General features: G+C 39.0%; 1 protein-coding gene across 1 annotated transcript; it reads right to left on the reverse strand.

Moving 5' to 3' along the window:
* Positions 1–885: 885 nt before the first annotated feature.
* On the reverse strand, positions 886–3,513 carry LOC109636780 (zinc finger protein ZFP2-like). Its single transcript, XM_020098706.2, has 2 exons — positions 3,240–3,513; positions 886–2,084 (listed from the first exon to the last, which is right to left on the reverse strand). The coding sequence occupies exons 1-2, from the start codon at positions 3,412–3,414 to the stop codon at positions 1,129–1,131; spliced, it is 1,131 nt and encodes a 376-aa protein (XP_019954265.1). The 5' UTR covers positions 3,415–3,513; the 3' UTR covers positions 886–1,128.
* Positions 3,514–15,658: the final 12,145 nt, after the last annotated feature.

A 15,658-nucleotide genomic window follows, 5' to 3' on the forward strand; every position in this document is an offset into this window, starting at 1 on the left:
CAGTTCCGCTCACATTTTTTTTTATAAAATCAACTTTATTGACATCACATAGACACTGTGAGTGTTGTAGAGAAAATCATACAAATCCAGAATGAAGCCCAACAATTATTTAATTATGGGACACTGGTGTTTTTTTCAGGATCATAAACGTATTAATCTTTTGATCCATAAATGCAAATTTAGTAAATACATTTTTTTTCTTTTAAGATATTTAACAATATATAGATCTGATTTCTAAATCTAATATCAAATAGGCTATTAAAACCAAAAACATGTATTTCTTTGAATACCTCTGATATTTGAACTTCATGGATATATAGTCTTTTCTTTTCTTTTCAAGCAAAGATACATTCACACAATTTTAAAACATAATATACATTTAAGATCTATGAAGGAAAAACATTGTTCACAATGTTTCTTAGCCGATGTCTCTGTTTTGTTAAACAAGGTCTGACGGTCAGTATTAAACAAGTTTATATTGTAATTTGATAAACAAATGATCAACTTCACTTCCTCATCAGAATCAGAGGGTGTTGGATGGAAATCAACAGCCACCTTGGCCGTTTTGAATATTTGGCAAATATTTGTTCATGACCTTTGGTCTCACTGAGGAACAGCATTATTCAAGCTCTAGTGAATGACGTCCTGCGGGACATGTTGAATCGCTATGTCTTTGTTTACTAGGACGACATTTTCATCTTGTCCCAAAACGTGGAGGAACATATATACCATGTTAGGTCAGCACTCTGCTGCCAGGTGGAGAACAAACTCTTTGTTAAAGCTGAGGAATGTGAGCTACTTACCTCCCCAGTCAGTTTCTTGGGTTTTGTGATCCAGCAGCGGCGGGTAAATACAGACCAATGTAAAGTTCAAAGTTCTTGAAGGTACAACAGCATTATCACTTTAATTACTCTTTAAACAGAAAAAAGGCCAGCAGTATCTTAAAAAGTTGCAAAAAATAAACTTCCAAAGAAAGAAAGTCTACTGAACAACTGAGGAATGATAAGTAGAAACGAGATTATCTCTAAGTCGTCGTCCACTGTCACTGTAACTGTGTCTTTAGAGCTGAATGTGACATGCCCTACACTGGGAGTGATTCAATATAGTCATGGGGCTGATTTAATGGTTTTATGAGTTCTCTCCTGTATGAGTCTTCATGTGAATAATTAAATGGGAGCGCCGGATGAATCGTTTCCCACAGGCAGCACAGCTGTATGGCTTCTCCCCTGAGTGAGTCTTCATGTGGCGCGTTAGATTGGACTGGGCACTGAATCTCATGTTACATACAGTGCAACAGTACGGCTTCTCTCCAGTGTGTATTATTGTGTGCTTGATGAGATCTGCTTTCTCTCTGAAACTCTTGCCACAGTCAGAGCAGCTGTGAGGCTTCTCCCCCGTGTGGATTCGCATGTGAGCGTTCATGTTGCCGACCTGCGTGAATCCTCGGCCGCAGAAACTACACGTGTGCGGTTTCTGTCCAGAGTGCGAGTTCATGTGAGTGTGCAGATAGGAGCGCTGGATGAAGCTTTTGCCGCAGACACTGCAGCTGTAAGGTTTCTCCCCTGTGTGTGTCTTCATGTGGCGAGTCAGGATGGATTTAATCCTGAAATTCTTGTTGCACACGCTGCAGGTGTACGGCCTCTCTATCTGCTCCTCGGCTTGCTGTGGTTTCTTTACACCTGAGAGAGATGGCCTGCCGTCTCTCCACTCATCATCACTGTCTTCGCTCATCTGGCAGTCACTGGTCGGCTCTGACGCACCACAGAGGCCTCTCTCGGGTTCTGCTCTCAGCTGTTCAGATGAGCTGCTGGGCAAAGGGTCTCCTCTATTTTCAACTTCTTGGCTTTGACATGGCGACTGTCTTCCGTCTTCATCACTTCTCTGCACATAAATGATATTGAACATTGTCTCTTTGGTGTCAGCATCATCCTGCTTTTCATCTGCCTGAGTGGCCCACTGTTCATCTTCCTGTTCCTCTTTAACATGCAGGGGCTCCTCGTCATCCTCGCCCACGTCAGTCTTCTTTTCACAGATGTACTGCTGCAACGGGATGTCCACATCCTGCACAGAGAGCTGCACCGGGCCTGGATAGTATCACACAAGAGGAAAGAAATGTAGGCTTTAGTCCAATCAAAAACATATTCTGATTTAAATATGTTCAACAGAGAACTGGAAAAATTAGTATTGAAACATGTTGAACATACCTCAGAAAGTTGCATTGTTATTAGTTCAGCCAATGAGGTCATGTTTTCACCCCTGATTGTTTGTTTTTTGGGTTTTTGGTTGGTTGGGTTCTCGACAGGATTATGCAAAAACTACAAAATGGATTTCCAGGAAAAACTGGAAGGATGGAACCTGGGCGAAGAAAGAACCCAGTAATATTTGGCATGGAAAGTGTTTGGAATTTGGTGCATGATGCCATTCTTACATGTAGTCTGCTCATGAAAAGATGGAAGTCTGGTAATCTATGCTAATCTGAGGCACCTGGGAAGGTGGTAAATTAAAAAGCCTTTAATATCTCATGGCTTTTGAATCATATCAATAGTAAAAACCTGCGTTTGCAGCACAAAATAACTTTCCTTGGACTAGTACAGCCTTTCTTTGCACGAACATATGCTATAGCACTTATTTCTTAATGACACAGAGGCACATGCACTCAAATGGATTATGTCGCAAAACTATCTTTTTTAGGGAGGTAAAAATAAAGGTTTTAATATCCATACTTACTTCTGTCCTGCAATTCTGGATCTGATCATTGGTGATCACTATGTAATGAATGAAATAGAAATAAACTGTCAAAATGTCCACATAAAACAAGTTAAGATGATCCTTTATCACTCCCACAAGGGCAGAAAAATAATAATATGTACAAGGAAGTGTAAAAAACCCCAGAACAATATAAATGGAATAAAAACGAATATACACAGTGTAAACAGAATATGTACAGTGTGAGAATAGGTATAGTCATTATACTGAATCTGCAAATGTAATGTCTACCCCAACAGATAAACAAGGCAGGTGATTTGAAGTGAGAAGCTATTTGAATTCTTATCTCAAATCTGAACACAAGCATTACTGTGACTTAATGGGGCCAGCCATTTTGCATCCTGATACACACAGGGGATGCAAAATGGCGAATCTGACTGAGCTGTGTGCAGTGTGGCGGACTGACAGTGAGATAAGTGACACATTCCTGCAGACATGTGAGAAGTGGTGGTGGAGGTGAAAGTTGTCGTTACCTTGGCACCGGCTCAGTGTCTGCTGCTGCTGCTGCTGCTGCTCGATCCGCTGCTTCGAGAGGAAGAGCTCCTGCTCATAGTCTCTGAGAGTTTGTTCGAACAGGCTGAAGATCTCCTCAGCCGCTGCGGCCAGTCTCTGCTGCACCGCAGCTTTGACGAGTTGTGTGTTGGACATTGTGTCTGAGCAGCTCCTCTGTGGGTTTGGACCATGTACAGTCTCTGGTTGGGACCCGGCGACCTAATGCTGCTGCTGCCGCTGCTGCTGGGTTGCCAGACACCGCCGAAAAACAAGTAAACTGTCCAATTTTTACTTGGAAAAAGGCGAAAATACATACTCGTTTTCCTTCCATCTCTTTGAGGGTATACTGAATTAATTCTCAGGTGAAGACATCAGTTACTAATGACAATAATAATAATATTAATAATAATAATAACCATACTATGAATAACAATAATAATACACTTTATATGATCAGTTAGCCTAAAGTTTATTTGTCATAATTACTAATGTTAAAGTGAATGTGCTGGTTTGTGCTGGTTTAAAATGAAGCATTTATATAAGCCAAACATCCTGGATATCATTGTTAAAAAAAAAAAAAGTAAAATACAATATGCACGTGCTATTTTGTTCATTCATATTTATTCACATCTTAAAATGCAATGTATATATTCTGTGTTTGGGTTTTTGTGACTGACTGGACACAATATGTGAAATAAACTAGATATTTTATCCATCAAACAGACAGAAGCACAGATGGTGATGAACATGCCCAAGGAATCTGACTGAGCAACTTCAGCAACACTACTGACAAGGTAAGGCTCAGAGTAAACAGACATGGCAACACAACAGGCACACAATGGACCCAGCCCCTCAGCATGATGGAGCTTTGCTGCCACCTACTGGTCTGATGAAACGAAACGCTGAAACATCACCATCATCATAGACCCACAACATTGGGTTGTTCAGGTTTTTATTAGGTTATTAACTTTGCAGTTTAGATCTAATGAACGTTTGGAAATAAAGGAAAGTGAACAAATTCAGGGCTGTTTTATTTTGAAAGACTTTCCAACCTATTTATTTACCTACCTACCCAACTACCTACCTACCTACCTACCTAACTACCATCCTTCCTACCTACCTACCTACCTACCTACCTACCTACCTACCTACCTACCTACCTACCTACCTACCTACCTACCTAACTACCATCCTTCCTACCTACCTACCTACCTAACTACCATCCTTCCTACCTACCTACCTACCTACCTAACTACCATCCTTCCTACCTACCCAACTACCTACCTACCATCCTTCCTTCCTACCTAACTACTATCCTTTCTTCCTACCTACCTACCTACCTACCTACCTACCTACCTACCTACCTACCTACCTACCTACCTACCTACCATCCTTCCTACCTAGCATCCTTCCTACCTACCTCCCCACCCACCTACCGACCTGCCTACCTTCATAAGAATGAAGCAGTGCAGTTTACCTTTACAGTAGCTAACCAGCAGATGGCAGCAGACACGCTGGCATACGACAGTGAGCTTTATGATATTAATGACTGCAGAACTTTTATTTGACATTTTAAAATGCCAATGTGTTTATCATTATGAGTGATATTTGCCTCAGTGAGCGCTGCGGCCAGAGAGTGGTGATATGATTGCTCATGTGATTTGCATTTGCTTTTGAAAATTACTTCTTCCAAAAATCCTTATCAAAATTAATAAAATTTCTATAGACAAATTATTATCAACGTTCAATCATTACAGTCTTTTTTAAACATTTCTACCCTCATTTATTTTACATTTTATGTTAATACTATCTCAGTATGTTTTCCTCTGAACTTGTGTCTTTGTGTCCTTGCATGTCAGGCATCTGAAAAATACCAGAAATACCATTCATGGTATTGTTAGGTGAGACATTGGGATTAAAGTTCACTGTTTCTGTATAGTCAGACAATAACATACCAGTTGGGGCCCCCCACACTTACACGCACACACACACACACACACACACACACACACACACACACACACACACACACACAGCGTCATGTAAACTTTACATGCCAACATGACAGTTGCTTCTGTGCCAGCTCACTCTGCACAGACCCAACACCTCCATCTCTTTACTCTTAAAGTCCAGCTGAAATTAAAAAATGTTGTTTTTACTTGTTGAGTGTTTGCATCTGGTTTCTGTCCTCAGCCGTCAGTCACATGGGAAACAGGAAGAGTAAAATGTACTTTTAAACTGAATACATCTACAGGTGGTGCTCTTGTGATTATCACTGGTGTGTGCACGCTGACACACACACGCACATACACGTGTTTACATTGTATTGTGAACTGGTAGCTGTAGTTTAAACACTTGCAAATTGGATCTAGGGGATAATGGTTAAGGGTTGCTTCATCATTGTTTTCTTTCAGGTAATATCTGCAATGTTTTGTTGTATGATTATAAATGTACAGTTTTTGGGGTGTTGCTTGTAAAATGCAGCTACTACAGGAGAAGATAATACTATTAGTATTATCTCTCCCCTGCAGACCCAGCCTTCAGTCAAACACAATGCAGAAGCTTTTTCTTTTGAATTCCATACCTCTTAGTCTTCACCAGTTCATTGTATCACTTCTGACATCAGAAAGAAAATATTCTTGTGCCCTTCACAGTGTTCCATCTCCCTCACTCGGTACAGAAGGATCAGTGCATTTTATATATATCTTTTTTTCTATTGTTCAGTTCAAAGAGTTCAAGATACACTGAGATCCCATAATGATTCTTCCTCTGGTAGAAGCTGACACACTCAATACTTTCCTCTGAGACAAGAGTGTTAGATATTTTTATCAAGGGCTTCAATGCCATTATCACATCATCACAAAAAGTAAAGCACAGTTGTGCTGCTTACTGAGACACATGTTGATGGTGTCTTCTTTCATTTTGATCTAATCTTTTTTGCATGGGCTCTTGGTGTAGACGCATCTCACAACTGGAGAACATTAGAGAAAGATCTCAAATGTTACTCAGTGGAGCACATACCTCCACCAAGGCCCAACAGTCTCATTAAATTCAAAATCAAGCTGCACCACATTTCATACACTCATAGATATCAGCTCTGCAAATATACCTTATTTAAGAATGTCCTATATTTCAGAATGTTTAAGAAAAGGTTTGTGCTAGTTTTGTGGTTATCTGTCTAGTAGTTTTTGCGTAACCTTGCTTGCATTCAAACAAATAGGAGTGAAAACACAACCTTGGCAGAGGAAACAAACCTTTGAACAAAACATGTTATGGCTGGCAGGATACTCCATCTATAAATTTCCTGTTTGTACTAAATTGTGTAAGAGTCACTCCAGAAAAGGTTAAGTTGTGTCTCGCAGGAGTTTGACATTTACGCCCGACACCTGTTGTTTGTGTGAAATCTGTCGATATGAATTTGCCACATCTGTCGGCTCACTGCTGTTGTGAGCAGTGAGCCGACAGAGGGTGGGTGCAGCAGCTCAGAGGGATTACTGGATCGGTCTGCACCACCCGCTGCTTGTGAACCTCCATGATGAGGGAGCTGCAGCGCTGTGGAGGATGAGGATCACAGTTTTCTTCAAATTAACAAAATCTGACTCATTCCCTCGCTCACTTATTTCAAGAGTGACAGAGGTCAAGACACAAAGGTAATTGTTTTTTTAGGAGAATCATTAGCAGTAAAGCAAAGCACCTGAATACATGATTAAATTGACCTTTGAGTCTCTTGCTACATATTAATGATGAGGCTCTTTAATATGTTCAGTCATGTTTTACTCATTACGTCATCAAAGACTGGGTTAAACTCCTCATATACAGCATACAAGGAGATCACATTTTATATTTTGTCTTTTGAAGCTTCACTTGTAAACGGTGTTACCACGACAAAGTCCATTAAAGTATATAAAAGATACACGCTGAGCTGTCCAGGTATGAAAGTTCATTCTTCACCATGGAAATAGTTTCCTATATAAAGATTTTTCATACTCCTTTGCCAAGGGTGGATGTTTGCATCAGTATTCTTAGTTTATCAGTAGGAACAATTGGACAGATTACAAATAAACTTGGTGGAGGGATGTGGTGTGTTGTCAGGAAACAACATTTTGGAAGAGATACAGATAACTTTCTTTGACATAATGAGGTGGAGGTGTTTTTCAACATTTTCTTTGATTTCTCAGAGAATATCCATGGATCTTGATGAAAGAGATCAGGCAGGTTTAGGGGATTGATATTCATTATTTATTAAGTGTGCGAAATTTGAAGCAGATCCAAATAAAAATCTGGATCAAGTGAATTTAAACGTGGTTTCATAAAGGAACTGTCGGGACTCGGTGGAAGTGAATGCTCTACTGAGTTCCATTCTAGTTAGAAATAACTTGAATGAAAAATCTCCATGACATGAAGGAGTTAGATGCTGTTAAAAACATCTGGAAAAGATATGTGGACATTTTGTAAACTCTGGAGTAAAGACAATACTGAGCTAATCACAGAAGACTGCAGGTTGAGCTCCTATACTCATCTCACTTAATAAACTGACAGAATGACCTGAACCTGTGCATGTAGGATTGTGTGCAGCACCATGTGGAGACAAACTACATCCCTGCTTCAGACTATATGAGTGTGAGCCTAAGAACTAGTGTCTAACACACCTGTCACCTGAGATGGAGGCTGACAGCAGCAGCTGCGTCTCTGTGTGTGGACGTGTGACAGAAATCGATCAGCGTGACTGATGGATGTTGTGACTGACAGTTAGCTCCAGGTGAGGAGGAACCAGGGGAGGGTGAGGACCAGCTTTCCATCAGAGTGTTTAGCATGAACCTATGAACATTTAACACCCTCCTAATGAAACAGTTGATTAATCTGTGCATCGGAAATGGTGGCACGCCAATCCTAGCCAAGTAGCACAAGGAGACAATGACTGTCAAATAAGAATCATTAGCTGGTTAATGGTTGTATTTATATAGCGCTTTTCTAGTCTTGAAGACCACTCAAAGCGCTTTACACTACAGTTTGCCATTCACCCATTCACACACACATTCATACATACAGTGCATCTAGAGTAGCACTTTTATTGTTGTTCTATGAGGGGCAATTCGGGGTTCAGCATCTTGCCCAAGGACACTTTGGCATGCAGATGGGAAGACTGGGAATCGAACTTACGAACTTCTACCCCTCAGCCACAGCCAGGTGATAACAATTTTGGGAAACACTTTTATTTGTATACATGACATGAGTAAGGGGATGACTTGCAAGACATGGCAGGGACTAAACCAGATTGCCTCAGTGCCTGACTCAAGGTTGGGGCACTTGGTGACCTGCGACTTGACTTGTGAAACATGGAGATCTTTAGAAAGTGGTGGTTGGTGTTGGGTGGTGCATGTGTGTGTGTGTGAAATGAAGCAAGACAAGGAAAACACAGAATGAGACTCTGTATTCAATGTATCACTGTGTTGTGATGATTGACATGATCAGTTATTCACATCTTTTACATTGATTTACTTTATCATTTACAGAGATATTTACTCATTTACTCTAATATTTACTCTGTGCGCTAAAGCCTTGTGACCTTATGACTGTGAAACCATTCTACTGAGAAGGGTAGGGGACAGGAAGTGACCACCACACAACCATCAGTGGGGAAGTTCCACAAACTTTGGTTAGGTCATTTGCACATCCTCTAACTTTCCTAATTTAATGTTACACCTTAAAAACAATTCAATGAACACTAAGAAAAGATGAGTGTGTGTGTGGGCCGCTTCAATTCTGTGTTATATTGTGTACTTTAATTTGTGGTTTGTTTGTGCTTCAGGGTCTTTGGTTTTATCTGTAATAACCTTTTCACGCACAGTAGCACAGAGAGACAGAGAAATTAGTTTCACTGCAGAAGATCTGTGGAGAATATGTGTTTATTATATCAGTAAGTCTGTTAATATAAAACAGAGCAATAAGTTCTGCCTGTTGACAAAAAGTAAATAGCATTTTAAATGGACATGTTTTGCCTCATCAGCATCAGAAAGTGATTACATGACTGAGAGTTTGACAAATGAAAATGAAAAGTGGTTTTCTGAGCTCACAGCTACAAGACTATTAATATCTATCATTTTAAATCAAATATGTAAAGCATCAACAAATTAATCTTTGGCATGCTTTTGTTCCTATACTCAGTATCCTGTGTTTTTCCATCTGTCGTCTTTAATCTCCTAGATTCAAGCAACATCACTATATGTATTTAACAATGGTCAGCATGAATAACTGTCGTCCACTGTCCATGCTAAAAATCATTGAAGAATTGAGCGAACACGTCACAATTTCTTCAGATTAAACGATCTTACCTGTTTTAAAGAGATTCCCTACACACATCGTATTTCAATCTTATTTTTAAAGCAGAATATTTGAATTATTATATCAGATAATGTTACTCCCTGAAGCCAAAGCTATAACAATCCTAATTTACTCATTTATGAGAGAATGAAATATCGTTACTTTGCCCTATATAAGAAAAAAGAGTGAATCCAGTTACACAAGTTTAGCTGTATTTCAGACTATTAGGCCCATGTCACTTTAAAAAAATATAATAGAACAAATAAGTGACAAAATCCAATCATCACAATCATCAAACTTTACAAGTCCACAGGGATTAAAAACACACACATATACTATATAAATCACAAATACTATATTACTATTATCCACACATACGCCACAATGCATATTTTACTCCTTCCAACACAAACAGTACAGCACAACACTCAACTGATCCTAGGTGGCCTGAGAGAATTGCATGATAGTCATTATAGAGAGAGAAACGTAGAACTGATTGGAAGTTCACATCATCTGATCACAAATATGATCATTTTCTGTTTGTTAGATAACATCTCATTAAAGTTCATAGTTCATCCATTATCCTTTACCTTTGAGGTTGTCTGCCGTCGGTTTGGAAAAGTTTGTTGATATGGCTTGTTCACATTAATAAGCTAATTGGAATTTAACCATCATTACGTTCTACATTTACACTTTGACTATAGTCACAGTATCTGCTGTGAAAAATACCTACAGGCCTGCACAGTGTGCAGAAACAAAAAACATTTAACTATATTAGAAATTGGCAGATGACCTTAACATAATAAGAGCAAATTGAATTAACCTTTAACTAAAACACAGATGAAAGCGCCACACATATGCAGATCCAGGTTTAATCAGCTGGGAGGCAGATGATGCAATGAAATGAGGCTGAGTGCAGAGCAGCATCAGGGGGCCCTCGTGCACCACCCATCCAGCTGCATGGTGCATGTAGCAGAAGGTAGGAATTCATCATAATTTATTAATTGATTATGTCTTGTCATATTTTACAATAAGATGCATGCACACACACTAACACACAATTTATATCTCACCTCTAACCTTAACCAGGAGCTCAGAAATGGTGTTTGGCTTCATTACAGCAGCTTTGGTCCCCATGAGGTTTATACTGTGTCAATGTTTATGGTGGAAAAGGTCCCAAGGAGGTAAAAAAAACAAAACAAGTATGCGTGCACACACGCACTAACGCACATAATGGGGACATACAAATTGCACATTCAGCAAAACACACCCACATAGGAATATTCACACGCTCGACAGACAACGTGTCAGATTCATGACACAACAGTTCAAACTTTACACTGACACAAGAACTTTTCTTCTGTTTATTCAATAATCACCACGTTGATAAAATCAGTGACCTAGAATTCAACAGTTTCAATGTTAGTTTATGAGATTAGTTCATTTTTCATTTCAGCACTGAGCAGGGTATTCTTCAACCTCTTCAACCTCTGTCTGTGTGTGTTGGGACAAAAGTATTTAAAGTATTTCATGAAAAGTTTGTTTTGGTTTGAGAAGTTGGTAGTGTAACATTTACTGATGGTAAAGATTGTATATATATATATATTTAAATATGACTATAGTTATCAACTGAAAATGAGTTTCTTCTTTCCATTCACTCGACCACAGTGAGCTCCAACAGAGGTCAAAGGTGACAGCATTTTTCAAGGACATCTGTACAGAAGTTATTAAAGAAGGAGGAGGATGTTTCTCTAAAACCAGTTTCTCTGTTTCAGTATTTATAAGTGGTTATTGTGCACCATGATCTTTATGATCTTTGCCATTGATCTGATCCTGTGGGTAATCACTGTACCGTCTCACCGACACTGCTCTGAGCAACGAGAGGCTGAAAATGAAATCCAATCTCAGAGGTTGTGTTTGAGATAACAACTCAGAGATAAAAGTTTAATGCGATTTTTTACTGTGAAATCTTTGCAACCCAGACCACCATGAACTTTGCAACCCCCCCCCCCCAACCCAATAAATCTACCTACAAGAACAGCTTCAACAGCAGAGGTGTGTGAGTTTGGATTCTTTTGAAGAACAAAGTAATTAATCACAGTCATGTGGATTTGAAAGCAGTGAGGCTGTATTCTGCACTGAATTTACCTTTGCAGTTATTGCAGCACAATGTTTCCCTTTAACTGTATAACACTGATATTGCACAACATTAAGCCATCAGTATTTGGCACTGTGAGAGTTCAGATCCTCTTGTTTCTGTCAATAGTAGAACGCAGTACACACAGTCAGGAATAGGTGACGGGCTCAATAACATCATCATTTTATTTCCTTCACTGACCTTTTTCATTTTCAAGCTCATTGACTCACAATGTTTTACAAATTGGAGCCGAAACAGAGCAAATGTTTTGTCACCTGGGGACCGGCATTATTTCAAACACGACGAAAACTGCCTAAATCCACGTCTGTAAAGTTCTAGGAGTTTTTTTGGGACTGCCTTTCAATTGGTGTAGGTTCCCTGGAGAACGGTGGAGGTACAAGACCAGTCTGGATAAATGTGTCATTTGTTGTGGACCCTGAGTTTGTCGTTGCAGCTGAGACTTAATCTATTCCTACAGTTGGGTCATTGAGTTGTCGTCAGTGTTTAATGCCAGCATCAGATCCGACTGATTGCCAGACTTATAAATGGGCCGCACATGATATTGGTTGTTGTTGTGCAGTCATTTGGATGATACATTCAAAACAGTGTGATTGTTTGTTGCTCAATCACCAGTCACACTGAGGAGTATCTACTGTGTATGTACATTCACCGCCACGCTCCACCAGATGTCCTTTCTAATGTGGTGTTTGTATGTGTTTGTTGGACGGAAATCGTTCACTGCTGAGAGGAATACAAAGGAATGAGTTACATCAGGATGTGTGCAAGTGTGGTTCTAAAGATCGTCCTCTCTGCCTGTGTTCCTGCTGCCATCCACACTGAGTGATTAGGTTCATTTGTTGGGCTAAATGTCAGCATCAGACCAGACACAGGACTGTGTAGCAGACTGATAAAGGACCAGTACCCTCCCACACAATATTGGATCCGCCGACACAGTCACTGTGTCTCAGAGAGAGAGAGAGAGAGAGAGAGAGAGAGAGAGAGAGAGAGAGAGAGAGAAAATAAGCATAGATAATATATCTGATGCAGACTGAGGAGGCTCATGGATTTACTAATAATCTTTGTGCTCCATGATTTCTGATATATCACACACACACACACACACACACAACATAAATAGAAACATACATTTCTGTGCATGTATGTGTGTTACATTATTTTACAGGTTGCCTTTGGTTTATTTAATATGGATGAATATAACTCAAATTAAACAGGAAATTTAGAATAAACTGTTTTTAAAGTTGTTAAATAATGTTTGATTTAAATTGTTTATATCACTGCATCAAATAGTAACTCTGTTATATTGCGATTTTTATTATTTCTTTAAATTATATTCAGCTTCCTGACTCAAACCTCAAACATCATATTGAACCTTTACAGTCAAGACTCAGCTTTCTATATATTATAAAGCAAAAACTGAAATGTGATTATTACTGAGCTAATGCTTTTGATCCCTGTCACTAGACTAATGGTAAATGTTGTCGGGTCAGATGTGGTGTGTATTGCTTCACTCCCCCCCCCACTGATTCCAATCTAAAATCGATTGTCAAGCATTGTCAACCACAACCGGCTTTTTAATTCAACAGTTTTCTAGTTATTTGAGGACCATTAACTTTTAATAAGATGTCCATTAGTAGAGGTTAAATGGGTGGGAGAGGACATACTGTTCTCTGTGTGTGTGTGTGTGTGTGTGTGTGTTTAGCTTGTGTGTATGCTTGTGTGTGTGTGCGTGTGTGTTGTTTGCTTGTTTTGTTCGGCCCCATGGAAAATATATGATGACATTGTCCATTTGTTTGCTGTTTGCTCTCTCGCTCTCGCTCTCTCTCTCTGGCTGTCTTGCGTTTTGTTCTCATTAAGTTGAGAATAAAACCTTATAAACTAGATTTCTTGCAAAGGTTTGGAAGCTTGGTTAAAGAGATGCAAAAAGCAGGATAGGTTACTGACATACTGAATAACAACCAGAAGATATGATATGTGGTAGAATCTCAGAGGAAAAGCTTGCTAAAAGAAAAGGTGTGACACATCCATACACTCACGACCGTTCACTGGTGTATTGTGTGACTCTCAAGGTAACAGTGCTTCCACATGACCAACCACACTGTATGAGTCATTTGTTTTCATTGTGCGGAGCAGCAGCCCTGCTCCACTCCATTAGCTCCACTGCTTATCCTCAGGGGTCGCAGCAGGAGTCAGTCCCACCTACAGCAGCACCTCTTCAAATGACATTACAATTAAGGAGGCAAGTAGCACATTCTGTTTGAAATGTCATCATGGGACACAAATAGTGTTTAGGGCTGATCTCACACAACTGTGACTGTTAATTTCAAAATAGGACAATAATTACTTAGGCCTGATAGTGATAATAATATTTCTTTTCTGGTTGAGGAGACATGACACATAGCGGTGGTAAGAGTAAAATATTAATAGGTTCCATTCAGCAGGAAGTCCTGGACGCAGCAGGAGAAGCAAGAGTAAGAGCATGAAAGAGAATACAACAAATAAATAATAATCAGCTGGTTCCACATTAACCTGCATTACAAATATGTTCAGTTGCATTTGCTTACTTTTCATGTCCTGGAACAAGCCAACAAATTCCTGAAGGAGATTTACAAACTCACCAGCGTAGTCAGGCGACATGGCAGATGACATGGAAGATGTTTGTTCTTGCAGAGGAGGAAAATGCACAGTGACTGAATACAACACACAATTTCACTCCACTTCACAGCAGCAACACGGCCCCCTTTTGAAGTCTCCTTCTGAATGAGCTTTCAGCTTCTCATCTCTCTCTGCACATTAACAGGCCTGCAGCCCCACTGTCTCTGTCAGAATACAGTCAACAATCTCAGATGAAAAGTATCTATTATATGTCTTAGTATTCCAACCTGATCATCATTTGTCTTAATGGCAGAAAAAAACATTTGTTGTCATGACTTTATTTTCTTTTTGTATGTCTGAGATGGTTTTTTAAAATATTATTATTCATTTCTTCATGGGTCATCTTTTTTCAAAAAATATGGAATCACAAATATACATACACAAAACAGACTAAATATGTAAATAAATATATATTTTAAGTTCCTTTATCATTAAATAACTTAAGTTCACTTAATTCTTGTTGCTCTTTAACACATTTTTTAATATTTAAGCTTTTAAAAATCCCTGTAATGAATTTCCTTTCTTCATTTGTCTTTTATATTGTCCTAATTTAATGACTTCAACAAAATACTAATTGAATTCTTGTAAAAATTTAAAATACTTGAACTACAGATACATTATAACTATCATGTGACAAAAAAATGTATATGCTGATAATCATTTAATAATAACCATTACTAATTATGTGCTTCTGTGTACGCCAAACATTCTTTAAAAAAGATTCATATAGAAGCAACAGGGACCTTTCACTTCAAATTCAATGTCACTACTTTCACTAGTTTGCTTTGTCTGATAATATTAGCAGAAATAATTCAAAGATGTTCTCCTCTGTTTATACTCTACACTACGATCGTTGGAGCTTTCACATACTTAATTCACATACGGTAGCATGAAACATTTAGACTCTGCTTGTGACTCAGGGTGAAGCCTGCCATCAAAAACGCAGTGTGATATCAGCCATCTATTATTTAACAGTCGCCCCTACCTCTAAATAGCTCTTTGCATGATCTGCTCAGCGCTCCAGTCAGCCTAAAGATAAACAACAAAACGCCTCTACAACAGAATTACATCATTTTATTTTCCATCCCCCACAACAGGCCAAATGTTTAAACATACTGTTTTGATAAATGTGGTTTTGTGCAACGCTGACAATCTTTCTCCTCTCCGTGATTTCAACGTCTCCATTGACATCTAAAGAGAAAACGCTGGCACATTAATGTTTAGACCGAGTGAAAATAGACTGTAGTTATTCCACAAGAATCATTAAAG

The sequence above is a fragment of the Paralichthys olivaceus genome, chromosome 1 (assembly GCF_024713975.1).
Source record: "Paralichthys olivaceus isolate ysfri-2021 chromosome 1, ASM2471397v2, whole genome shotgun sequence".
NCBI classification, from domain to species: Eukaryota; Metazoa; Chordata; class Actinopteri; order Pleuronectiformes; family Paralichthyidae; genus Paralichthys; species Paralichthys olivaceus.

What these genes read in the sequence shown, in the direction of transcription:
- LOC109636780 (XM_020098706.2), bottom strand. Translation starts at nt 3,414, where the DNA reads ATGTCCAACACACAACTCGTCAAAGCTGCGGTGCAGCAGAGACTGGCC. An exon ending in GACACTGAGCCGGTGCCAAG is followed by an intron (nt 2,085 to 3,239) that starts GTAACGACAACT and finishes GATACTATCCAG; the next exon opens with GCCCGGTGCAGCTCTCTGTG.